This window comes from Molothrus aeneus, chromosome 4 (assembly GCF_037042795.1).
Source record: "Molothrus aeneus isolate 106 chromosome 4, BPBGC_Maene_1.0, whole genome shotgun sequence".
Taxonomy (NCBI): domain Eukaryota; kingdom Metazoa; phylum Chordata; class Aves; order Passeriformes; family Icteridae; genus Molothrus; species Molothrus aeneus.
In genome coordinates this window covers 45,985,460-46,012,061 of record NC_089649.1, presented here as the reverse complement: position 1 = coordinate 46,012,061, position 26,602 = coordinate 45,985,460, and the positions used below count along the sequence as shown (strand labels likewise).

The 26,602-nt window shown below is 42.1% G+C and overlaps 1 protein-coding gene across 1 annotated transcript in view; it reads right to left on the bottom strand.

The window, feature by feature from the left end:
* Positions 1–225: 225 nt before the first annotated feature.
* KDR (kinase insert domain receptor) overlaps positions 226–26,602 on the bottom strand; it is a 30,462-nt gene continuing 4,085 nt past the window's right edge. The window contains exons 6-30 of the mRNA XM_066549101.1: positions 25,522–25,661; positions 25,154–25,322; positions 23,642–23,753; positions 23,386–23,549; positions 22,427–22,583; positions 21,216–21,336; positions 20,516–20,624; positions 19,406–19,750; positions 18,360–18,506; positions 18,085–18,216; positions 16,308–16,414; positions 15,746–15,881; positions 15,378–15,482; positions 14,653–14,766; positions 13,310–13,398; positions 11,338–11,494; positions 9,773–9,873; positions 8,295–8,417; positions 8,043–8,154; positions 7,555–7,654; positions 7,333–7,438; positions 6,140–6,291; positions 2,901–2,997; positions 2,713–2,801; positions 226–1,848 (exon numbers count right to left, since the gene is read on the bottom strand). Coding sequence (XP_066405198.1) covers positions 1,644–1,848; positions 2,713–2,801; positions 2,901–2,997; positions 6,140–6,291; positions 7,333–7,438; positions 7,555–7,654; positions 8,043–8,154; positions 8,295–8,417; positions 9,773–9,873; positions 11,338–11,494; positions 13,310–13,398; positions 14,653–14,766; positions 15,378–15,482; positions 15,746–15,881; positions 16,308–16,414; positions 18,085–18,216; positions 18,360–18,506; positions 19,406–19,750; positions 20,516–20,624; positions 21,216–21,336; positions 22,427–22,583; positions 23,386–23,549; positions 23,642–23,753; positions 25,154–25,322; positions 25,522–25,661 — 3,389 coding nt within the window. The 3' untranslated portion in view covers positions 226–1,643. The remainder of the gene's footprint in view (positions 1,849–2,712; positions 2,802–2,900; positions 2,998–6,139; positions 6,292–7,332; positions 7,439–7,554; positions 7,655–8,042; positions 8,155–8,294; positions 8,418–9,772; positions 9,874–11,337; positions 11,495–13,309; positions 13,399–14,652; positions 14,767–15,377; positions 15,483–15,745; positions 15,882–16,307; positions 16,415–18,084; positions 18,217–18,359; positions 18,507–19,405; positions 19,751–20,515; positions 20,625–21,215; positions 21,337–22,426; positions 22,584–23,385; positions 23,550–23,641; positions 23,754–25,153; positions 25,323–25,521; positions 25,662–26,602) is intronic.

Here is a 26,602-nt window from a genome sequence, read left to right as displayed (position 1 = left end):
TTTCTCAGGGGAGATTCAGCTCATACAAGCAGTCTCTTCCTCTGACCATTTCTCTAAAGGTATTTATTGCCAACTGCTAAAAATCACTGAAGTTCCTTTACTACACACGCCTACTACATGTTTGTAGACTTGAAACAAGTAGTACTTTAGAATCTTCCCCATGAACAGATATAACAAAAGAAAACAAACCTACTTGTAGCCCCTAGGTCTAAATTTCCAGTCCCTTTTAATAAAGCGAAAAGTTTTAGCTATTAAAAAAATTTGTGACCTTTTCAATGCTACAGAACACAGATACAAAATGTGAATAGTAAAATATCTGTTATATAATATATATTTATATTTTAATATATTACATTTATTTCTACATAAAGAGGCTATAAATACTGTATATGCCTTATATTCATGGTTCCCAGCATTTGACATTATAGTAAGTACAAACAAAAAAATACTTATAAAAATACAAAAAGAACTCAGTAGAAATAGCTTTACATTTTAAAATCTTGTAGTCCTCATTGTGTCTATCAATAGAGTTCTGGGACTACAAGAGCACAGGTAAGAAGTTGTCCAACAATTAGGCACAATTTCACCACTCGGAGAAGAGCAGAGCTGCCATGAAACCAGTCACGGATTCCCAAGGCTACATAAACTGAGATCTCTGCCACTGCAAACAGATTTTGAGTTTTCAAAGTGAAAAAGTCAGACCTAAATCTGAGGAAGGGGGAATGAGATGAGAAGGTAGGGTGCCCTCAGGATGCCCCACCAGAACCACAGTGCTTCCTGTGGTCCTGGAGTAAATGACATTGCCTTTTCTACCTGTTAGAGAGACTGCCCAAGTGGTGATCTGAGGGGAGGAGAGTATTTTCTGCAGCAGTTTCGGGCAGCTCAGAGGCAGGTAGGCATGAGTGAGGGTGCTGGGGATGAAAGGGGAGCAGAGCCATCCTCAGAGGTCAGGCATGGCCCTGCTATTTGAGTCCCATCCCTTGGCTCAGTGCTCTGTCTTCTCCCTACTAACAAACTTCACTGAGAAAATGCAACTCATGAGGACTTGTACAGCAGCCTTTTTCCTCTGCCAAGGACAGAGACCATCACCCACACCTATATTTAGCCCAGCCTATGTTTAGTCTCAGGCCCTCAGAGTGCCAGAGCCTTGAGCTGGAGGTTCCTTTTTTTGTTTGTGAAGGTACAAGCAAGGAATAACTCTGAGAAACAAGAAGCCAGTGCCGTGCTGTTTCCTTCCTGGAGTCCAGCCACAAGGGGAAAAACAAACAAAAAAAAGCCCCACAAAAGCAGGGAGGTGCCATTATTTCGTACAAGTAGGAACAGTTAAGTCGAATGCCATGATGCCACCCGCATCAGGCAGATGCTCGACATCACCAGGCTCAGCCTGTGCCATGGGGCTGGCACAGCCCACACACCACAGCCAGGGCTCTGCTGGCACCCTCAGCCACCAGTGTCTCTTGAGGAAAGAGCCCCAGCCTGGCACGGCACAGTTTTGCTGCCAGATGCTTCTGCATCATCTTCAGGAAAAATAAGTGTCTTTTCTAAGTCCCATGGATGCCATCTTCCAATACATCAAACCCGAATACCACCAGCCCAGGCGATGAAGGCACATCCCAGGGGGAGCTGGAGCTGCCAGCTTCAGCCTAGAGCGGCGCGGGGCTCTCGTAGGGGAGCCCGTGGGCGCGGCAGAGCGGGGGCGACGCCTCCTGCGCACACAGGAGCTCGGTCTCCTCGCTGGAGTACACGGTGGTGTCCATGTCATCCGAGTGGTATCCCGACTGGTACCCACTGGTCTGGTTGGAGGCCTCGGACATGACGGACTCGTTACTCTTGCTGGGCACCAGCGTGCTGCAAAAAGCAATCAGAAACAGGGCTGAGAGAGCTGTGTATTCTGGAGGGCAGGTGGGCGACTCTGGATGGCAGCTGCTTTCCATCACAGCAACAACCAAAGCAAGAGGCTGTACTTAAACCTGGCTTCAAGCTTTTTTAAACATGCATTTGATTACAAGGAAAGACCTTTTCATATGCCCTAACTTCACTAATGCATGAAAAAGATGTTTAATTTTATGATGATACAAGGAGTTAGATTGTGACCACAGATGAAATGGAGAGAAAGCTTTTAGAGGCTTTACTTCAGCTGTGGTGCAATTGTAACTGCAGTATATCTTCATCTGCACTTGAGTTGTTCTGGAAAAAAATAATTCCTGAGAAGCTCTCAGAGAGCATATATGAGGTCTCAGCTTCATGAATGCCACTGTGCTTCCTGTGAACTGCACAATGAAACCCCTGTACTATGCTCTGAAAATACACCCAGGTACATCTTGAAAATTGAGTCCCAGCTATTAGGGAAAAAAAAAATAAAGCAAGCAAAAAACCAAGAGCTGTTCATCAGTTCAGACATGCTCAGTTGTGTGCACCAGCTCAGTACCTTTGAGGGGTGGTTGATGCTATTGCAGCTGATAAATACAAGTCCTTTCTGGGTGCTGACTGAGGCTTCCAAAAGCTGTATTACCTCCCCTCGCCTAATACCAAATGCAGATGACCAGGCATATTAGGCATAATTTTGCTTTCTTTTTTGAAAGAAAGAAGTTTTTGAAAATACTTTAAGAAAAGATTTTTTTTCTTCTGGACAATTTTAGAAACCAATCATCAGTCTTCTGACATACTGCAGTAAAAGGTCATATTGAATTCTATGTTCAGCCCAAGCCTTACCTAAAGGGTATTTTCACTTGGTTTTCACTCTCTTCCAATGCCTTCAGCTCTTCAGATGCAAGAACCATCCCACTATCTGTCTGGTTTTCCTGTAAAGGTATTGGAAATGCATTGAATGGAAAAATATTAAAGCCACAAAAAAAAAAAGCATCAACAGAAGGACAATATGTATAAATAGACAAACTCACCTCCTGAACAACTTTTACAGTGGTTACCAATGGGACATCTTCAAATGTTTTCACACTTGCAGGGCGGCTTTTTCTCTTGCTACCTTGTCGGTACTGACTGCAAAGAAAACAAAATAAAAAAATCTTGTGTCTGCTCTCCACAACTTGGCTGCAAACAGCACAATGATATCAGAATCCTTTTATCTCTCTTCAGAGAAGTTAATCCTTTTGTCAAAACATATTATGCAAACTTCAAAATATCTATTTATTGAAAGGGATGAACAGCCTAGAAAGTGGCATATTTCTGACCTTTTGCTCCTGACAATATTGATCTCTGAGCAAATTCTAAGAAATGGCTTTGAGAAAACAGCTTCTTTCCTCATTTACACTGGAGGGCTTAACTTCCTGCAAGCTTTGCTTAGAACTATAATAAACAGAGAAGCCTGGAGCACAGACGTGTGTCTCTCTCTTTGGACTGCACTTCTGAGACCCCTGGCTGGACCTAGGACAACAACAGCAGAGTCAGCACACTGCTGCCCTTAAGCCGTGGGGATCAGGACAGGGAGTGCTAAATCTCTCTTGAAGGCTCTTCTCCAAAAGAAGCCCTTCAGGATGACATCCATAAAAAATATTGGACAAAAAAAATAAAATTGACTTTCATGGAGATACTAACACAGCAAACAAAACGGCACCCTCAGCTTTCTGCCTAAGTGAAAATGGAATGAAATGGATGGTGTCCCAGTTAAATGGGGCAAATTTATGTTCTTAACAGCTAATGAAGGAAAAGCCATGGAATTAGTAGAGTAACCTGCATCCATTAGAAGTGCAAAATTGGAGACAATTAAAAGCATCATTCCCCCCTTTTCCCATTTTAGCTATGCTGAATCCTGCTTATCTCCAATAGACATATATTTAAATTGGTGGGGATTTTACAAGTTCCTTGAGTAGCCTGCTCCAGTACTCAATCACAATTCAGAACATTTTTCAAACATTAAATATTATTATTTATTAAATTTAAAAATATTAAAAGTATTTGCTCAAATAAAATTTGTCCTAATGCTGGGGACACAGAACAATTATTTAACACCCTCTTTGGAGCAATTTTCATATATTGAAAACGGTTACTATATTCCCTCTCCATTTTCTCTTCCTAAACTTAACAAAACCAGTTCTTTCAAGCTCTCTCCACTGGCCATGTGTTCTGCTCCTTTGCAGTGGTATCTAATCTATTTCCCATCCAACACTTCCAGGACCAAACCCTCAAATGGACAATCTAGTCCATGCAGCCTCCTGGACACCCTGATCTTGTACAACTAGAAGTTCATTCCACAACTTGCCTTCTGTGTTTGGAAGCTCCCTGTGTGCCTGCATTAAACGCACACATATGCATAGAGCTGCACGGCCAGTTTTCCAGGGTGGTGAGGGTTGAGAAGCCCAGCCTTGATCTGAATGACCTCCCAAGTATGGGAGACCCACCCATGCTCAGCCCAGACAAGATTACTGTGACTTGATTTTTTCTTGACAATTCCATGCTGGCCATTTGTAGTTAATTTGTTTTCCTGTAGGCATTTACCATTATTTATATGAACATTTATTCCAGGATCGTTCCTAGAATTCAAATTAAACTGATTGCAGAATTACACTTTTTCTGTTCTTTCCAAGAGTAGGCATTATCTTTACACTTTACGCTAACTCTTCTATACCTCACCTGACTGGCTTTAATGACAATCTTTCAAGATTCAGAAATCACGTATCTCTTTCCTATGCCAAATAGGGCAGATGTTAGGAGGTCCTGCTGATTTTAACTTATATCAACAATTTAAAGATTCTTTAATATTCTCCATGCTTTCCCTGCGCTTGCTATCCTCCGCTAGCTTTAGTCTAGAGATTATATTTTTTCATAGTTAACACTTTTGTGAAGATTGAAAACGACATCTCTGAAAAGATAAATCTTTTCCACTACCAGCATAGCAAGATCCATGCCTACAAAATAATTTTCAGCTACCAGAACATAAGAATAAAGCCCCTAAGCATGACTTGACCTCCTCACTTTGCCTCTTCTAGCATGGTAGCTTTCACAATCCTGTCACAATATAAGATGAGAGAAAAGAGATTCAAAGTCTCCTTAAAATGTCAACAGAGCGCTTTACTTCTGTTCGTAACAGGAAATGGGGACAAGAAAAGCCTTCTAGGAAGTACTAAAAGTGGAAAATAAGTGTGATGTTTTCAGTGCTAAATCATGCTTTTTTTTTCTTTTAAACATGTATAGTGTGAACTGCCCCACTGCTAAAACATGGGGTTCAGAGTTCAGCTGCAGGACTGTAAGTTCACCCAAAGTGTGAAATGCATTGTGCCTACGTAGTCTTTTCTAGGACGACATAAAAACGTTATCCTGTTCTACCCCAAGTCTGTGGTGGTTATGATACACACAGTGAGGCAGAGGGCTCTGCTTCATGGAAGCCCCATGAAACCTGTCAACAGAGTCTGTCCCCACCCTGGTGTTCACATTGCTCTTTCTACCCTCCTTCTTCTGAGGTTGCATTGAACAATCCAGGGCTCCCAGTATCTCAGTGGCTGCATTGGATGGGAAAATTCCTTTCTCTCTTATATCCCATGCCAGAGGTCCTCAAAGGGTCCAGCATAAGCCCCTGAAGTGCATTAGTACAAACTCCTTACTGGAAAGTCACCTCTGCCATGATACCTAACAGCATTTACCATTGAGGATGCCCCACGAGCCCACCAGAAGGAAGCAGTGGACAAAAACAGTGACAACACTATTTATGTCACATTCTCCTTGGCCATCAATTCATGAGCTGTTTTCCAATGTTTCACTTTAGGAGGAGAAATGCCAGAGAGGTTATTAATGATAGCTCTATCATCATTAATGTTCTTGGCAGCTGCAACACAAGAACACTGTGACCACAACTGAATTGGAACAGTAAAACTTTCTATATGTTCTGGTTCTTGAAAAACAAACAACAGATATTTTCATGGGGTTTACTTTTTTTGTTTGTTTGTTTTTGAATGAGAATACCAAGTCTTGAAAGGGTAGCAACAATAAAAATAAATAAGAAAATCACTAACTGGGAAGGTAAGAAACTAGCTTTTGCCTAAAAAAGCTTTACAAATTCCTTCTTATCCCTATGGAGAAGGTTAAATATGGACCAGGCAGCTGAAGTCTCTTCCTTTCATTTTCCCTTCCTCCAGCATGAACAAAACCTTCCCAGAGGCCCCAGTAGGATGTCCACCATATAAAATACCTAATTCCTGCTGTGTTGTCATAATGGAATTTAGGATCACAGACTTCCTCTTCCTCCCTACAGGAAGCAGGTGAAGTTGGGAGAGAGAGACCCGAATCCTCTTCCATATTCAATGACACTGACAAAGGAAGGACAACGTAGTCTTTACCATCCTGTAGAACAGTGAAAAAACACAAAAATTAAATAGGCTACAGAGACACACAGACATAAACAGATACATGCACGTACATGGAGAATGCATCAGCCCAACAGGGTGGGTGTCTTATTAAACTATGAACATTATAACACCATTGCAGGAGCAGCTACATCAAAAGAAGGAAGTGGTTCTTATTAATCTTCCAAGTACTTTTACTTATTTTTTAAATAAATTCTTATATACTGTAACATAATGTATAAACTGGACTTTTTATTGATGTCTTTGAAAAAATAAAAGTAGATCTCATTAATGTTTGAATCCCAATGCCACAAAGAAAATTAACCTGACAGTTTAGAAGGGCAGTGTAATTCCCATTATCACAGAGGTTAGAAAGGGAGAGTCTGTCTAATATAGAGCACACAGCCAAATCCATCCTCTTTCATTCAGTGGGCTCACATCTATGGAAGAGGAAACCACAAGATGGAGAGCTTGGGAGCGAGGCCCATGTCCCCACCTGGTCACAGTGGGCTCTCCTACTGCAATGCCCGCACACAGGTCATGTCTTACCACATTAATTTGCATGGAGCTGCTCACAGGCAATGAAGTTCTTATATCCTTGTTTTCCAGGATAGCCATTAAAAGCATTGCAGCCCACACCCTCAAATACGCAAAGATAACCATCTTTGCCACAGTAAGATCAACAGGAGCTACCTGCTGGAATGCCTCTGCAGCTAGCAGAGAAATCAGCAGCAGAGCAGGGAACTGAGCCTGTGCCAACAACTGCCCAGCAAAGATAGCAGTAGTGTCACGGGAAGCTTTGCTGGCAGGGCAGGGTGGCTTTTGGTTACCACAACACAACCTCTGGGATCCCTACACCACAAGTCACTCTCTGCTAGTCAGAGACCCAACTGCTGGTCAGTAGTGGGGGCAGCAGAAGAGGCCCAGGCTCCCTGACAGCTCCAGCAGACAGTACCCAGCTATGGAGTGCTGTGATGGCTGGCAGGACAGGACAGATTCAGCCAGTGGTTTTAGCCACCAGAGAATACAGGTCACATACCTGACGGACATTGGCTTGCAGTAAGTTCCCCAGGTGCTCCACCAGCTCTGAAAAAGTTGGTCTCTGCTTAGGATCTCCATGCCAGCAATCCAACATTGTTTGGTACCTGGAATGACAAAACCAATTAAAATACCAGCGTGAAGAAGACAGCACCCATTGCTTGCTCCTGCATCCGCTAGTAGTGTGGGGTAAATGTGGGCAGATGGAAGAAGAGTTTCTCACATTTCTGGTGTTGTATAGTCTGGTGCTCTCATTCTCGTTCCTTCTTTCAGTCTTCTGCAAAATTCCTCATCAATTTTCACTCCGGGGTACGGTGATGCGCCTAAAATGAAAGCAACAGTAATTTTAATGCATTAGACTCTTAAATTCTAGGATTCATTTTCAAGCAAATAACTTGCTATGGTCTGTGTTAATAAGACAATTTGGTGTATTTGGATGTGTAAACAATTTATATTTATGATGGAAACAGCAACTGACTGAGTAAATGAGGCACATCATCACATACTGAAATTGTACGAAGAAGCATTTCAAGCCCATGTTCCTACATTTGCATTTTAAAGAAAATTTGAGTATTTTATTTTGATGGAGAAAATATACAGGAATTTTTCAAGAAGTAAAAAGAACATGCTACAGAGGTTCCAAGAACACTTTGACTGCTTTCTTCAGACTCTTTTGTTCAGAGACGGCTCAGTAAAATTAAAGTGACTCACCTAATGAAAATATTTCCCACAGCAGAACTCCAAAGGACCATACATCACTCTGAATGGTATATACTCTATCAAAAATGGTTTCCGGTGCCATCCATTTTAGGGGTAGTCTGGCCTAAAAGCATTTCCATAAACAAAATGGTATCACAGTTTAGCAAAACACCGAGTTTCCAAAAATCTCTTTAAGGGAAAAAAAGAAAAAAGAAGTCCTGATTTCATATTAATTCTCTATCAAACAGATAATCTGAAACTTACATCTCCTTTCCTGACGTAATCTGGGTCTTTGTAGATGTCTCGAGCCAAGCCAAAATCACAGATTTTGACCACGTTATTGTCTGACAAGAGGATATTACGAGCAGCCAGGTCCCTGTGGATGCACTGCAAAGAGAAGTAAACAACTTCATGTGCTGCCTGTCGTCACAGCTCTGTCCACAGGGCTGATTTCTTTCACATATGTGCTCTCTTACCCTCAAAGGCCAGATAATTCTTAAAACCTTTTAAGAAAAAGAAACCTCAGCATCAACAGTTGCTGATTTTAAGTGCTTTTTTGATGGTCACAACTGATTTGGCTCAGGGAGACTTGTGTTCCCAAGTCCAAACATACGTCTGTTTATCCACTGAGCAGAGAGGGCCTTTGAAGTTAGCTAATTAATTATCCTAAGAAGCTAACACAAAACAGGTTCAGATCTGATTACCTTTAGATTTACTTAGGTTCACTCAAATCTGTGTACTCCACTATTTCTCTGAAAAAACACCACACTAAAATGCTGACTTGATTCCAACACAAACTAATCTTTACTACAGACAAAGAAGTCCACATCTCTCCTATGCAGAACAGCAGCTTAGTTAACAACCCAAACACTTCAAAACTCAAGATTCAATAGCCTGAAGTAAAAAAAAATAATCAGGCTCTAAAAGTGGCTTCAGATTTGCTTCTACTATGGATTGAAACTGCAGATTCTGGAAGCAGGTATTTTTACATTTGCACGTCAATTGGGATTTATATGAGAGGCAGACAAAAGTATGTTTTTAGAAAAAGACTCTGAAGTCTGCTCTTGAAGGCCGAGCCTGCACTCTAGAGCAGTGTTGTATTTCCTGCTTCTATTTTCTATTCCCATTTCTAAGTGGTTTTTGTTTCTATACAGCTGCAGGCAATTCCTCACTCTTGCTGGAATTGTCATCCTTTGAAACATGTACTCTACATATTTAGCCACAAATCACAGAAAAATACTTCTAGAAGGAGAAAATTCAGGTGAAGTGATGTTGACTGCCAGGGTGTCCGTGGCAAGAGATTCTCCAAAGAGTCACCCATACAAATTTCACAGCTGAATATTGTCTCTCCTCACATTGCCCTTCCAATCCCAGTGGAGAAGGTACAACCAACCTCCTCAGAGCAAAATCCTTTACTCTTTTTTAGCTCCTCTTACCAGGGATTTTTCCCTAATTCCTTCAATTGTCCTTTTAAGTCAGTTCCCCTCCTCCAACTACTTAACCATTTCTCTATGAACTGGTGGCCCATAAACCTTATACAGATCACTAACATTTGTGTCAATAAATGCATGGGCTGTTTCACTCCGTAGCATTAATGATTTGGGAATGTCTTAGAGCAAAAAGAAAATGTTGCGGCTGACTGCCAGTCCAAAGATGAACATGCTGTTTCCTTCTGTAGACCTACAGCATTACTTCCTGCAGTCAAATAAATAACATGCCACTCTTCCTGAGAAGCTCCTTACTTTGCGTGAAGCCAAGAACTCCATTCCTCTTGCCACCTGGAAGCTATAACAGATGAGGTCCTCCATGGTCAAAGGGTTCTTGCAAAGGTCTTCAGGACCAGCTGCAAAGAATCAGATGACAGTCAAACATGCCCTTTGTCACTGATTTCACCAATAACTGCTTGTTAGGTAAAAGTCCATCCGAACCTTATGCCACACTGGACTGAAAGAGCAAATCAAGCACTTTTTTTTTTAGCTATATAATTATCACTAACAACCCATTTTCCATCAAACCAGTCTTGTGCAAAATAAACTTTGAGACAACGGGTTATGCCCTAGGCGTCTCCTTGCTTATTTCCAGAGGAAAGATTTGCAAAACAATCTCAAAAGAAAAACAACTGAAATTCAGCTCACAAATTCCTACGACAGTAAAGTTTTCTCTGGTTTCAGCAGATGAATTTAGAAACCAAGGAGAGGGAGGCCCCACCTAGTCTTTATGAGAAAAGAATATGCCATAGGGAGAAGGACTTTGATTTGGCAAGAAGCCCTGCTAATTTAATGTAGAAGAATCCTAACCTCATCATCTGGTGACCTGGAGGAATAATGTACTCAAATATCCAGAGATACCTAGGCATTTAGTTCCTGCTGAGATAAACAACTCTGTGACTTTGTTCAGCTTTTGATTTTAAGCAGACATCTACCAAAAACTACAACATTGGTGGCTAAAACCTTCACCATAAGGGCTCCTTCAGGTCTACATACTTCTTGTAATGCTCCAGCCCAGAGGGTCAACATTTACACCAGGGCGTACTGGAAAGGGACCAAGATGGTGTGGAAATGCATGAAGTGCATGCCTGACATTACCTATTAGATTGGATTGAAACTGCAAGATCATTCTCCCCGTTCACATAACTGATGTATTCTTTGCACTAAATGATTTTTAGTAGCAGTAGAGGTACAGGAAGTAGAGCTTTCCTCATAACTAGTCTGATCTCACCCCTAGGTGAAATTAGCAGCCTCTGAAATGACAGCACTGAGCATTTCATGCTGCATCTGCCAAAGGAGAACATGGCAAATGCATCAGTGAAACCACTGCAGAGGATATGTGCATCCTGGAGAGGCTTTGAATGACTGGATAATTCAGGCTTCCTGTTCCTGACAGACCACCTGGGCAGAGGGAAGGCAATGCAAGCTCTCTGCTAATAAGCAGTGAATCAAATAGCGTTTCACAGTATTTAACTTTTGGGTAGACATTAAGGAAACTCAGTTGGCACGCTGGTGCATCTCTCTCTGCACTGCCTTTGGAGTTCGTACTCTGCAATTTCCCCTCAAAATATTGGGGTATTAAATAGACATATCTCCAAAAACTTCACACTAAAAACAGACCCTTTTCCTACAGGACATTATCTGGGGTTGGACTGAGGGGTTTGGGATGCTGATCTAGATAATCCACACTCAGGAACTTTGGACATCCAGAGAATACCCCACACACAGTTTTGAGGGAGCTTCGGAAATCACACAGTCCCCAGTGTCCCTCATCAGCCCCACCAATGGCACATGCTCCAACACCAGAAGATTTGTCCTACCATCCTCCTCTTCCACGTCACTCAGGGACCGCTCTTCTACAAAGCCAGAGCTTGCTGAGCTCTGGCTGCTCGTGATGCTGTCCAACCGCTGCTTCAGGTCAGAAGAGACATCACCAACGTAGTTCTCCTTCCCCTGCCTAAATCTGGCACACTTGGTCTAGAAATATGAGAGGAGGGTGAGAAAAACCGAAGCTGAAAGCATGCTAGAAGGTTCTGCTGGAGAGGCAGTAATGCCTTGGTCTGTGCCAAGGTCACTGGGGAAGGCAGGGAGATCAACCAGTGAAGGCATGATCAGCTGCCCTGTTCCAAGGCACCTCTGGTTGGGGCACCAGGCTAGTGCACTGATGGTACCAGCAAAACCCAACCCAGGGCACCAGGCTAGTGCACTGATGGTACCAGCAAAACCCAACCCAGGGCACCAGGCTAGTGCACTGATGGTACCAGCAAAACCCAACCCATGGCCATGCAGGCTCACCAACTGGAACACCCTCTGCCACTCCACAGCACAACTTTCTCCTGCTTTCACAATCTCTCAGCCAAACCCCAGCAGCATCTCCACATGCAGGTGACTAAATGCACACTGAGGAGCTGGTGTCCTCAGCCCCTGGTGCCCCCCACTTGTGAAAAACATGTGGATGGGTGCTGCCAAACCCTCTTGTACACTCCAGCCTCTCTGTACTGCTATGGCTTTACCTCCTGCTGCTGCAGAGGCCCTTTGCTAAAGCTCTACCTTGGCCAAAACCCTAATAGTCATCAAAATCTGACTTATTTCCTTCTTACCCTAAGCCACTGCATGCCTCTAGGGAGGACTCCAGCCCCACAGGTATCCTCCAAAACATTTCCATTTTCTCCTGCTTTGGTTTGGTGATGTTTTCCCTGGCAGGGCTGGTTTTTAACACTGCCAAATCCTATTCCCACTGCTTGTGTAAGCAAGGGTCAGCACTCTCATGAAACCCTGTCACTTGCTTCAAGGCCTCTCAAGATACTTGTTTCTCTTTTTACCTCACAAGAAGATGCAGCGAGTTGCCCTTGCCAATACAAAATAGTAAACAATGTCTCCAAGGATAAAGAAAAATAACCCCTTGGAGAGCCAACAAGCAGTGGGAAGAAGCTCTGATCTTCCTGCAGCTGCAGGAAGGCTCAAGTCCACCAACACAGCAGAGTACAACCCAGGGGCCTCCCTCTTGGCTGGGGATGGAAAAGGGTAGGGTCCCCAGAGTGACCCTGAGTGCTGGGTACACACAGCCAAGTTCTTCACACAGCAATCTGACCCTCAGAGAGCATGGATCCACCAGATGGATGCCCTGCATAAATAAGACTTCTCTCAGAGGTGCCCAGAAATGAGTTTGAAAATGCCAGTCCCCATCTTCCCACTTCCTTCAAATCAAGGTGCTGTAAAGGGGCTCCTTTTTGCAAAGGACTCAGGAGGTGAAAAGCTGAATGTAAACTCATGAGCTACATCAATTATCCAAAACTAATAACAGCAGAAGAAATGTGAGCCAAGGGGACAGTAGAACAGATAATCATGTCACAGCAGATACCTATGGATATCTGATGGATATATACACTATGCAAGGAGTGCAGTTATTTAAGGTGGTCTGGAGCTTAACTAAGAAAGGAAAAAATTCAGGCTGATAATCAGAAAAAACTTCCTGAAAGATACAGCCAAGTGTAGAACAGTCTGCCAAAGGAAATAGTGGAAGCCCAGTTCCTTTGCACATTTTAAGCTAACAATAACAAAACAACTACATTGCAGGGGCCAGAGGAAAGACTAAATGACCTCTGATGTCTTTGCCATCTCTCATTCCCATGGGAAGTGCTAAGACATTCAGTGTCCCCAGGGACTGCCGCTGCAGTCTGCACTAGAAAAAGAAACATTGTGTGTGGAAAAAACCCACCAAACCAAACATTTCACTGTCAACCTTGACTCCTTACCAAACCAAACATTTCACTGTCAACCTTGACTCCTTACCTTGTACGGGATAAATTCACTCCTCTTGCTCCGTAGGTAAGCAGACAGATTTCCAAACTTGCAATATTCCACAATCACCATGAGTGGTCCTGTGCAACACATAAAGCAATTCATTAGACCATTTATATCCCACCTTATCTCAGAGCATAAATTCTGCCTAGAAATGCATACAGTTCAAAGAGTATTCCAACAGCCAAAGGTTTTTTAAAATATCAGTAATAATAATAAAAAAATCTAATCAATGCATCAAAATTATTCATTTTTCTGCCATTACCTGCACATAATTTTGAAAATCATGGGCTTAATTTCATATGTCAAAAAGTATAGTGGTGTGCTTATATTTGAAGTGCCAATAACAGCCAAATTAATTAACATTGTAAGGATACAGCATAAATATTTGAAAGAGCTTCAGTGCAATTAACCTCTGCAATAGAATACACATGTGATTATCCATGTATTTTTCTACAGGTGATAAAAGTACTAAACATTTAAAACAGGAAACTTGGTTTCAGACATAGATGCCTTAATGTACAATCTAAATATCGTATTTCATGTTCAAATTTATTTCATATAGGCATTTGCTATGATGATAAATTTTCATCCTAGGTTCCACATACTGGCCATCTCTATTTTATTATGGAATAAACAAGGAAATAAATATTTATGGATTATGTTTCCTTCAACTACTGACTTCTGTCATGGAACTTTACAAATTAAATTTTCATCCCACAGTAAGCCAACAAGTCAGCTTCCCTGAAAAATTATTACTGAGTTACTTTACATTGAATTTCTTCCAAATTAGTTTGTAGTACTGGATTTGCTAAACAAAACATCTGTCTCTGATTATAAAGTGAAATAGATTCATCCACCCAGAGCTGGACTCCAAATTGCAATCTCCCCTCCTACACACACACACATAGGCACCAAGAGCCCATCCAAAGACAGAGTGGGGAAGTCCCAATTTGCAGTCCCCTGTAGCTGGTGAGAAGAGTAAAAGTAACTTGTTAAATCAGTTATTAGTTTGGAAGTCTATTACACATGGGCTGCCCACTATAAACATGGATTTCAAGTACAGAAAAGCAAAATAGAACAAATAAGGGATAGAGCTGCATGGTCCTTATTCCACCCTTACTACCTGCTCACTCCTATCAGACTTGCATGTTCTTTTGTGTGTGTGTGTGTGTGTGTGTGTGTGTGTGTGTGTGTGTGTGTGTGTGTGTGTGTGTTAGAAAGAACTACTCTTTCCAATCCTTAATTTTGAATTTCAATTGTCTATGCAGCAGAATTAGTAGAAATAGGGTTTTCATTCGCACCTCCTTTTCACCCACTAAGAAGTCACTCACCTCCTGGCTTTGTGCAAGCTCCAAGTAAATTGACAACATTGAGATGATGGCCAATATGAATGAGTATCTTCAGCTCTGACATGAGTGCTCTGTGCTCACTGTGGGTTGCCCCTTCTGCAGAGGTAAAGCAACACAAGTTAGGAGCATCACAGACAGAATGGTTGTGCCCTCCTCCCCACTCCCTTCTGGTATTTAACCAGCCCAACAAGTGAGGAGCCTTGCTGGCTGGTAGGCTGTGTCAGCTATGCCAGTACAGCACTGGGTGGAATACAGCCCCCAGCTGCTGGCAGCCCTATTTTGCTGCCCCATTACATCTTCTTTAGGAACAATATGTCTGGGAACCACACATTTCATTTTTTCTGTGGCCAGTTTGAGGCAGTAGAATATGATTTAAAGTGAGGAGAAAGCTATTCCAAACTACAGCTCAGTTTGGAGCGTGCCTAAGCCATTGTCTTGAGACTTGCAGAAAGCTTCCAACAAGGATGCATAAGGGACGCAAGCAAATTGATTGCAGGAGCAACTTTACATTCTGAACTTCACTAGAATTATAAAGCAGAGGCTAGGAAAGCACAGCTGCATTGCTCCAGTTATCAATGAGGGAAAGGCATGTACTTTTCCTGATAACAGCCATTAAGCTTAACTTTTACAATGGGTACAATGGTTATAGTGTTGACAAATATCCCTATATTGTATATTCAAGCTGAAGTTCTAGTCATTATTTTTACCTTTAAGCATTTTCACTGCCACTGTTTTGCAGGTAGCAGTTTTGTCAATCCCAAATGCATCTGCTTCTATGACCTGGCCAAAAGCTCCACGTCCAAGAGGTTTACCTTGAAGTGAGAACACAAACATATCTGCTTGACACAGCAGGAGAAAGTTATAGAATAAAAAATCTACTCCAAAATGAGTTAATGAAGCAGAAATTAACAAGAGCACTTAAAATGTCGATAGGATGCACCATATCCTATGGGAATACAGAGCCCACCCAGAGATCGTGCAGCAGAGCAGTCCTGTGGGGAGCCAGGACCCAAAACACCCCCCAGCACAGTGCTGGCTGCAGGATCACTAAATGGCTCATGCCATGAAAACTCACCTAGCTTGAGTCGGTCTCTGGGAAACTCCCACTTGCTGGCATCATATGGGAGCCGCTCACAGTGCTCATCTATAGGGACTTCATCAGGATCCATGATGATTGACAAGTAGCCAGTCTTCATGTCCCCTCCATTGGCCTGGAAAATGGTATTAGTTGCAGTTGCACAGTTTTTTGCTGGCAATGTGCAGGCAAAATGCCATTTTCTCACTTTAGAGTATTTCATCAGTTCCCAGAAACGCCAGGCTACCATTTCGCTACACCATGTCATCATGTGTGTCATCATTGTTAATTACTTGCACTTTTTTTTTTCTGTCTCCCTCTTTTTCATTTTTTTTTTAATCAACAGAACCAGATGAAACATTTTTCTCTTGCAAGGGCTTGTTCAATTAAAAACAAATTTCTGCACCCCCGGTTCCAGGCAAGAATGTTATGGCATGGAGAGAAAAAATGTGTCTGTTGATTTAAGAACAATGGAAAGAAGCAACACAAAAGGCCTCAAGTCAGCTCTCATTTGTCATGCAAGACCAGTGCTGATAGGATGGTATGAGAATTTTTTCATTACCCGCTTAACGGTCCGGAGGATGATTACAAGAAGCAACCAGAAGAACATGGCAATCACTGCAGTGCCAACGAGGATAATGAGCTCCAGATTTGTTTTCTCTTCAGCGCCTGGGAAGAAATAAATGAATATTTGAGTGATAGTTGGAAGCATATTTGTTTTGTTCATTCATTAAAGTAAAGAATAGAGGTCCTTGTTCTGAAGGTTCGTTTTAAAGGTGCAACATGGGGCAAGGAAACGAAAGCAAAACAAAACAAAAAGCCTGGGGGTTTATGTTGGAATATTACAGTTCCATGCTGTTTTACACACCATCACATTTCTCAGCATCAACTTTGTTCCAAAGACAGTGTCTGGGCATTTGGCAAATATAAAAAAGTAAAATCCACATTTTGGAAAAAAATAATTGTTTTAGAATACCAAAAAGTAATTACTCTTTCTTTAGAAATCAAAAAAACCACCCTCATCATATAGAAAATAAAGAGCTGTGAGAATGACCTAGAGAACAATCTCTCTCTTGTCTCTTGACATCATTCAGCTGGGGCATGAGAAATGTGGTTCTACAAGAACACATGATAATAAGGTCTTATTTACAATGTTCCTTTTCCCCTAAAATAGTGGCCAGCAGATATCATTTGAGCACCTTTTAGTGCACAGACACGGGTCTCCTCTTCAGCCCCTCTTTGCCACATCATGCTCCTGTATTTCATCCCTTGCACCACTGAGATTTTCCTACACAGCAGCACACTCCATTGCATGACCCCCATGAGCTGCACTATAAATTTTTTTGAGTGAAACAACATGTCCTACACAAATTTCAAACTTCTATAGATATGCCCCAGCCATATTTACCACATCAACTGAAATCTTCATCAACGTAATCTAAACATCTAAACATTTAAACATTTTGCCCAACATCTAAATATCCTAAAGGGACCTAAAAGAACAACATGATATTGCTTTAATTAACTTAATGGTACGGATCAGACAACCACCCTGACCTTTAAACGCAGAAGGGTGCAAAGGGCTCAGTGACTGAAGTATGCAAATGTACTAATGAATGAATGAATGAAATAATATCAAGAGCAAGGAGCTTTTAGTTTGAGGCTTCTTGCTGCAACTCTTAGTGGAAAGTCCATCATGGTCCCAGCTACTCACACTTCAGACTAACCTCTTACTACCATTTACTGTTTGTCATTGCAACTTGTATTTTGGTGTACCACAATAGGACTAGAACAAGTGAGAGATGGGTCTTACAAATGCTGCTTTCAGATAGACCAAGGCTGGAGTCCCCTAACTCATAATCACTACCTGTTTCACTGAAATGGGACAGCAATCACAACAGACTGCAAAAAGTCTTCACCATGTTTTCCTTAGATGCCGTGAAAGCAATTACATAATTTCAAAAGGTACAACACACTATGCTAAAAAATATAGTGCGACAATTATGTTACCTAGACGACAGAGATGCCCCAGGATATCTGCATGTTTATGTAGCTCTGTTGTATGGGTTTGCATGTAATATAGATTGGCAGAGTTTTCTTTGCAACCACAAGTAAGAGAGAACCAATTTTTGTTGAAAAGCTCTAAGCAGCATAGTGGTGAAGAAAGCATCGACCTTAACAGCTATGACAGCACCCAATTTCAGCTTGATAGGAATGGTCAGGACTTTTCACAAATTTCATAGTATATTTTCAGATCTCCCATCAGGATAGCCAGTAGATTTTCCCTTCTAGTTATTCTGAAGATTTTGTGCATAATCTGGAAAGAAGCTAACACCAACCTTCCACTGAAAAATAAGCCACTGCTTTGCTGCATCCAAGGACGTTGCATGCAAGGCAGGTGTACAGCCCTCCATCTTCTTTCCTCACCCGACGGATGGTTAGTGTTTTGTTTCCATCTTTCAAAACAATACCTGGGGAAAAAATTATTCTTAGTTTTGCTATTTTTATGCCACTTTTGTTAAGAATTCAAAACAAAACTTTTCATGGTGAAAATCAGCAGTCAGTCCCACAAAAGAAAGCCTTTTAATGATAATAGTAAATGAGCAATCCTCACCTGAATCTTCCACAAGTGTCTCATTATTTTTAAACCACATGATGCTTGGAGGAGGAATGCCATTCACTGCACATGACACTTCTATTGTTTCACCAATATTTGTTGTTTGATTTTCCAGATTTCCAACCAGTGTGGGTGCCATGGGCTCTGTTGGTTTGAAAATACAGTAAAATTACTGTTTATTAAGAAAAAGATCCATTTTTTCAGTAGTAGCAGTTCATGTCCCAGTAACAAAGTCTCAAATCCTTTTATTACACCAAGAGCCACAGTGTTCATGTTAAGATCATAGTTCAACTTCCAATGACATGAAAAAATTATAATAGCCAAGAAAATTTCAATAGTATTGATATAACCTGCTTTAGCTGAATTATTTTTCAACTGCTCAGGCTGCTGAGGGAAGAGGGAGTAATTGAGAAATTGCTTCTCTTGCATTTCTGTGTCCAGAGCCCTTATGAGAGGTTTGACACTCTTGGTCCATTAAATGTCCATTCAGGACAGGCCATGAACATGCATAAGTATTTTCCTGAATCTGCCTAATCAACCTAGATGTCTAGGTCCCAAAGCAAAGTCATCACTATTTGTGTGGAAAGCTGACTGATTATCAGCTTGCATTGCTTGTGCCTGAATACCAGTATCACTCATGGCAGTTTTAAATTACAGGCACTACTCCAAACTCAAGAGCCAGTCACACAAAGCAGCAGCATTAATGCTAGGAGTACACACATGTGTATACAGCTACAGAGAAAAATGTGTTCTGAAAAGTAGAGAAGTTACTGAGCTAAACACATTACTTCAGCAGAAGCCAAACAAATCTCCTTGCACAGTACAGTGGCTCAGTCAGTGTTTCCTCACTGGTATTAATGGAACAGTGTCTGCTGCCTGGGCAAACCCCAGAACAGTGTGTTACAACAACTGAAAATCTATTTAACAAACTGAGTACACCATTAATCAAATACATGCAAAGCCTGAACATACCAAAAACTGCCACTACTGCAATTGTTTTCATACAGAACCACTCATTTTGCTTCAGAGTAAGAGATCTGTACCTTGGACGGTGAGGTGCTTCACCAGGCAGTGCTGTGTTTTAGCCTTCTTGTCCTGAGCAATGCAAACATAATCCCCTCCATCTTGGAGGGAGATGTTACGAAGGATGAGCTCTAAGGTGACGTTTTCACCATTGGTATTTGAGACTGTCTCATTCAGCTTCTGGAGAGCATTGAGGTTCTTGCAAACAGGCATAGGCAGTCCTCCAAAGGGAGTCTGCGAAACGTGAGCACTGAGCTTGTACCATGACAGCTTCTCAAAGGTGAACTTGTCTGCTGTGCATTGCAAGGACATGTTATCCTTCTCTGTCAGCTGATTCTGAGGCTGGACATTAATTTCAAGACCCCCTGAAAGTTAAAAAAGTAAAATAAATTCCTATTTGATTGTGCATTTTGGGGCTAACATTAACTTGGAAAAGTCATTTTGAAAATACAGATTTTCCTATCTGGTTGAAAATAAGGAAAAGAAACACTGAAATAGATCAATCAAATCAATCAGTCAGTCAACTGATCAATTATCTAAGGAGTACAATCTCATTAAAAGTAATACATTTCAAATGGATCAAATGAAGGATTGTGCAACAAATACAGATACTCTTCCTGTAGAAACTTACAGCAACCTAAGATGATTCTCAGCACTATCTTATTTTTAGATTTGGATTTTAGATTTGGATTAAAATAAAATTTTGGCACAAGAATATGGGGACTGATCGTTAAGGAGACAGAAGCTCTTTGCCACTGGTTTGGAAAATTTTAGCCTCAGCTCTTACAGTAAATCTTTACTCATTTTGTGACACTACCATAATTTCTCTGTTGCTCTTTTAAGTGACTGCTAAAGGTCAACAGTAGTCACTCGTGGGACAACAGTGCCCATCTTGCATCACTTTCACTGGCCTGCCACTCCACTGATGCTGGTAGAACTAATCACTTGGCTGAAATTAGTGGCAATTTTAAAGGCTGCCTAGAGAAAGCCTTAAGTAAACCTAAAATCCAAAAGAATTAAAGGATTTAATAAAGGTCAGGAATCAGGTAACATCACTGAAGTGCCTTTCATCAGCAAACAGACAAAATAACATTAATTTAACATGGCTGTCCTTGTCAGGGGGCACTTACTGGTCACATGGAAGGAGATCACTCTCTCACTTGACCCAGCCCTGTTCGTGGCCATACATCTGTACAAAGCAGATACATTTGCTGCTTGAATCACGAGGGTGCTCACAGTCTACAAGAGAACAATCAATCAATTTCATACCACATCAGTGCTAAAGTAACACCCAACCACCTCAACAGCTCAGCAAAGGGCTCTGCAGATATCTGCACAACCAAAAATCCCTCCAAAGCACAAATCCATGGCATGGCAGAAGCACACTCCCCTTCTGAAGTTTACATTTTTGTCCCTAAGTGTGTAAAAATCAGGTAAAAGAAAATGGGAAGAAGCAGAAGGTGGACTTTGGTATGCGTATCAAAAAATGCTGCACCCACAATTTTTTCTGCTTTTCAATCTCTCCAACTTCTATTACAGTTAATTTGCAATATTAACTCATCTAACTTTACACCACTAAAAGGTAGTTATTGAAATCTAAGTCAGTTGTATTCCTCAGTGGAGTTTCACTTCGGATCAGTGTTCAAAGGACCTGAAAGTGTGTATCTCTGCCTCTTGGCTTCAGCAGGAGCTTGCTCATCTAGCTGAGAGTAGATCCCCAAGTTTAACAACAGGTGGTAAGGGTCTCATCTCTAGTGATGTTTTTCCAGGCATGTGGACTGCTGAACAGGGTTAATCATCCCCAGCCAAGAGAAAAGAAAATGTGCTCACCTTTGTTTTCCCAGCAATAGTAACGACCCGGTGCTTAATTTCAACCTGATTCCCACCCTTTCTCTCAGAGATCACTTTCCATTTCTTGCATGCATATGGATTGGCTCCGGAGCGAACTTTCCTGAAATGTAAGTAGAGACACATGCATTAGATAAGAGGAATATTCCCCCTTCAAGAGAGGTATTTTGGGTTCTACTTATAATATGAACATATTTAAAAGTCAGATACATCACTGGCCACAGCTTGCATCTATGAGGGAAGTGTATGCTTCTGGAAATATTTCTATTAAATATCACCCTATAACCTCCTGAGACCTTCATGCTCTTTAAAGTAAAGGATCCCCAAGCCTGAAGGTGAATTTCCTAATTAATCTGCCTGTGTCAGCTCAGTTGGGATGGCTGGAGCAAAGCAGCTATTCTGGGAACAAACCTCCATTCATAAGTAGATGATTCAAGTTGATTTAGTTCAAAGGAAGACAGAGGGACATAAAAATCACTGAACTCCCTAGAAGAATTTCTTGAGGACAGTAGCCATTGTGTAGGAAGCAACCAGGCACCAAAGGAAGAAACTAGTGGAATCATTTTAAAAACAACAACAGGAAAGAAGAATGCCTTTTTTTTTTTTTTAACTCTGGACTTTTTTTTTGTTAAAGGAAATCTGGGCTTATGGCAGCTCCAGATAAGGGAAGCTGCGTGAATCTCAGTCAGGCACTCTCTCTATCACTCCCCACCATCAATCACTGCACTTCCTCTGAGATACACTTTCACACAGATAAAGAGCACCATCACACTCAGCACTTGAGCACAAGGGAAAAAAACACCACAAGGACGCATCATTAGCATAAACAGCAAATTTCCTCTGTTTGGGATGGAGTTTTGGGCCAGGGGGATCTGAGGGAAAGGCATGCAAACAGTTGCATTTGAGACCCCATACAAGTCGAGATGCCCTTCAAGAGAGCACAAGAGCAACATGCCAGCACTGCTGGATCCTCTCTGCGGGTGGCCCTCGCCTCTGCCAACAACAATGACCTTGGCAGAGCCTGCCTGCAGCAATCTGCAAATTAAGTACAACAACCTCTTTCTTCATTGGCCATTGGGTTTGCACTCTGTAACGAGCCTGGACGAGGGAAGCACTGGACAAACCCCAACCCAACCCAAATATCCCTCTAGACCTACATAAGCTGCAGAAGACAGCAAGGGCTTGGCACTCACTGGGGGCTGAAGGTGCACTCCTCCTCCAGCTGCCAGTGCCACAGCACGGTGCTGGGCGGCGGCACGGCGTACACGGTGCAGGTGAGCGCTTGTGTCGAGCCGTACTTGTAGGAGTCCACGGGGGCCATCAGAGCATTCTCACCGATCTGGGGGGGCACTGCAGGAGAGAGAAGCAGGTCACACCTCCTGCTGAAGGCTCCAGGGTGCATGCTTTAGACCCATGGAGACCAATTCACACCATGCCCCAATACCAGTGCAACAGAGCATCTCCAAGGACATGTGGGGAAGCACTGAGCCTGCCCAACGCTTTGAGGATCAGGATACTTAGGATCTCCTACAAAATCCCCCTTCATTACTCCATGGTTTAAAATGCAGTTCCTGGACTCTCACCACCATTCCCAGCCATTAAATGCACATTATTCCCCAGGCCTGATCCCACTGCACGTAGCCTTGCTGCCCTTTCCAAGACCTGCTGTCTTCAAAGCATAGGCTGTTTCCTGGGGAGCAGAAAGGAGGAGGCAGGGGAGGAGGAGGAGGAAGGTTGTAGAGGGCAGGGCAGAAGAGGATGGATAGCCTGTGTGGGGCAGGAAGGATGGGTGAGGCGGGACAGGACCAGGATGGAGCGGGGTGGAGGAGGACTCCAGCAGCATAGCCAGCAAGAAGGGCAGGAAAAGAGCAGGACACAGAGGCAAAGAATAATATACAGAAAAAAACCCAAAACAAAACAAAAAACCCCACCCCACACAAAGTATCATCACAACACCAACACCCAGAGTCTGCAGCCTCTTGACTGACACATCCTAGAGCCAGGAGAGACAGGCCATCCTCCCAGGGCTGAGGCTCAAGGACTGTTCTTCTTCAGGACTTAAATCTTCATAGGTAGGGGATTAATTAAGCCTAAGGATGGTAATATACCAAATACAGACATGAAAGAAAGGCACCTCTGTTACCCCACTTACCATTTACCAGCAGGGTAAATGTGTGTCTTTTCTGCATCTTGTTAATGGGGTTTGTAAGGACAACCGTGTAATTCCCTGCGTCCTTTTCAGTTGCTTCAGTGATCACTAATGCGTAACCAAGTTTTACTGTGTGATTTGCATTGATGGCTTTTCCATTTTTATACCTTAAGAAAATACAGAGCACTTTGAATATTTAATGATTTGCTTTAACTACGAATTGCTTATTTTTTCAAACACACTATATCCCAGTTCTTACCATTTAGCCTCTGGTGGAGGATATCCTTTAAACTTGACAGGAATTTTGACTGTGTCGCCTAGCCTTGTCTCAACAACATTCTCCATTTTCTCCAGGTGAATAAAAGGACTTTCTGGGGGTGGAAAAAAGGAAGTAAACTAAACAGTCTTTTCTCATGGACCAAAGCAAAAGTGCTTTCCATTTTGGATAGCACCTAACAAGATGACAAACAGGAGTTAGTGACAGGACTATGGGTCATTGGTAAAGCATAGCTGGCTCCAAACTGGGCTCTGGAGAGATGCCACCATGAAAGCCTAGTCCTTTCCTTCACACAGAGGAACAGACCAGTTCCCTCACTGAGGAGTGCTGGAAAGCAGAGACAAGACTCAGCTCTCAGGATAGTGTGCCAACTGTCAGACTTGTATATACATATATATATATATACATATCATAAAACTCTCTCAATATACTTCTTCCAGGAAATTAGGCTATTCAAAGCTTCAGTGTGATAAAGTTAAATACTCAAGTATGTTTTTCAACCACTGCAGTCAGAGTACCTTGAAATTATTTACATTACTTGCTATAAGTTATAAACTTGCATTCGGACAGAAGACAGTGATTAGCCTTTTGACTAAATTAGCCTCTCGACTAAGATTTAGGATGGTTTAGACTTAGTATCTGGTATACTCAGTTTAGCACATGATCTCATTTTGGCTCCTGAAGAGCAGAACAGAAAGAACCTAGGAGAAAATTCGGTATACCTTGAATCACTATGCCCACAATAAGTTTGAAAGTCTTTTGTTTTGTTTTAAAAGCGCCATGAATATTCTGGCCCCTGAAATCAGACCTCAGGAAAATCAGTCTCCTTCAAAATATAAATCTCTTTGTATAACTTGGTGATTAAAAATGAGCCATTCTCATGCTGGTAATTTTTTTCTATAAGTAAGTTAGCGGAGCTGGGGCCGTGCCCAAGAGGGGGTTGAGAAAAGGCTGTAGGATGTGGCCTCATACTTATCTATTCACTTAGCCAAAGCTGTTTCCCTTGCATCATTTCCGCACCACCAAAACTCCATTTGATCCATCTATTCATAATGCAAAAGCTGAAAGTTTTATTTTCTTAGCTTCATTCATGCTGACCCAGACTCTCGTGTCACAGAGCCACCAAGATCCAGCCTAAGTTCACCAAGACTAAGAACAGGCAGCCCTTGTACAAAGCCACCTACGCAAATTGAGTTTTACAGGACCTTAAGGAGGTCAATGCAGAGGAGGGTCAAAGGCTTACATCAGTTTATTTTACTGCCCACTTTCCAGTGGGATTCTACAGCTTTCAGTAAAATACAGCATCCTTTAAAATCTTATTATTAACTAAGGCTGTGGTATAAAAATAACCCCATACTAGTTGCAAGAGAAATACTGTAGCTGCAGTTTGGTTCATTTCTGTCATTTGATTCATCATCAAGATGCCTTCTGCATCCCAGCAATTAATCCCAAATCTGAAACAACCAACAAAACTGCAGTGGAAAAATGTCATACCATGGATAAGGAAGTAACTGCTGTTTTTCATGTTCATGCGACCACTGGATGCTGCACAAGTGTATCGACCATTGTCGCTTAAGGACACGCTGTCAATGGTAAGGGTGCTCACAAACTTCTTTATTTCTCCTGCAGTGGTTTTTACATCCCTAATAGTGGCACGTTTTTCCTGCAATAGACAAAAGACAGAGATGTTTGGAAATGCCATTGTTATTCCTTCTGTCACCCTTTGCACATTTTTATATACCAGAAATTTTGTTTTGTATCATCATCTTCTTTCTCAATGTTTTAAAGGGGGAAGTGACATTATACCTAAGTAAGTCAAATTGCTTTGTGAGGAAGGCACCTGTAAGTTAGTACGACTTTACCTTGATGGAAGGGTAGTCCCATTTAAAATCTATTCCCACATTCAGCTCTGTCCTTACAGTGCAATTGAGAACAAGTTTTTCTCCCACTGCCAGCTCTACTTCGTTGTGTGGGTTCATTGTCAGGTCATAAATTCGGTACCCTAGAGAAAGACAAAGGCACACATGAAACTTGGGGGTAAGCAAATTTCCCAGGTGAATTCACCACAACTCCCACCGAAACCCCAGCTACAAAAAAGCCCCTTGATGCTCCAGTGCAGCACAACAACGGGTGTAGAAAGGAGCCTGGAGAGAAGTGACGTGCCTGCCCTGAGCTGAGACCCATGTCAGACAGCAGGATGTGTGCTCCTGATCAGAGCCCCTCCAGTGGTGGGAGCAAGCAAGGGACAGTGACTCACACAGTTCCTCTGCCTTGGACACCTTCTTCTTATCTTTGTGAGACCTAAGCCAAGGGAGATTGTACACCCATTCCTAGCAGTAAGCAGGAACTTTATCGAGAATAATGGTGGGGCAGTAGCAAAATTATCCAAAGTTTATTTTGTGCAGTAAAATATTTCAAAACAGAATATTCTGAATGCAGAAATTCTACAGATATTCTGAAATTCCTCCAAATCAGAGTGAGGATTTGTGAATAGGGTGGAGAAGAAAAGCCTTCTGCACAGAGTAAAGAGGGAAGGCTATGCCTTCCTGACAAGCCAGGAGACACTGCCTTGGTGCCATTTGGATATTTGAAATTGTCACTATGTCCTCAGCTGAAAGAGAAAGAGCTGCTAAGTTTCAGTTCAGGCTTAAGCCTCCACAGAATTATCACATTATTTCTGGGGTATGATGAACAACTGACAAAATGTAGCAGGAAAGCACAAAACCCTGTGAGAGTTGAGACACAGGTCTTTAGGGAGACAAGACAACCCAGCTCACAGTGAGATCTTCAGATCCACCCTTCCCTTGGTACCCACTCAGAGCAATTTCTTTTCATCTGCTGCTGATGGTTGCTTGCCTCTCATTTCCTTCCACTGTGACTGAGATTGTGGATAAGTGATTTTAGGAAAAAGGTTTGCATTGTCAGAAAAAAAAAAGGATTAAA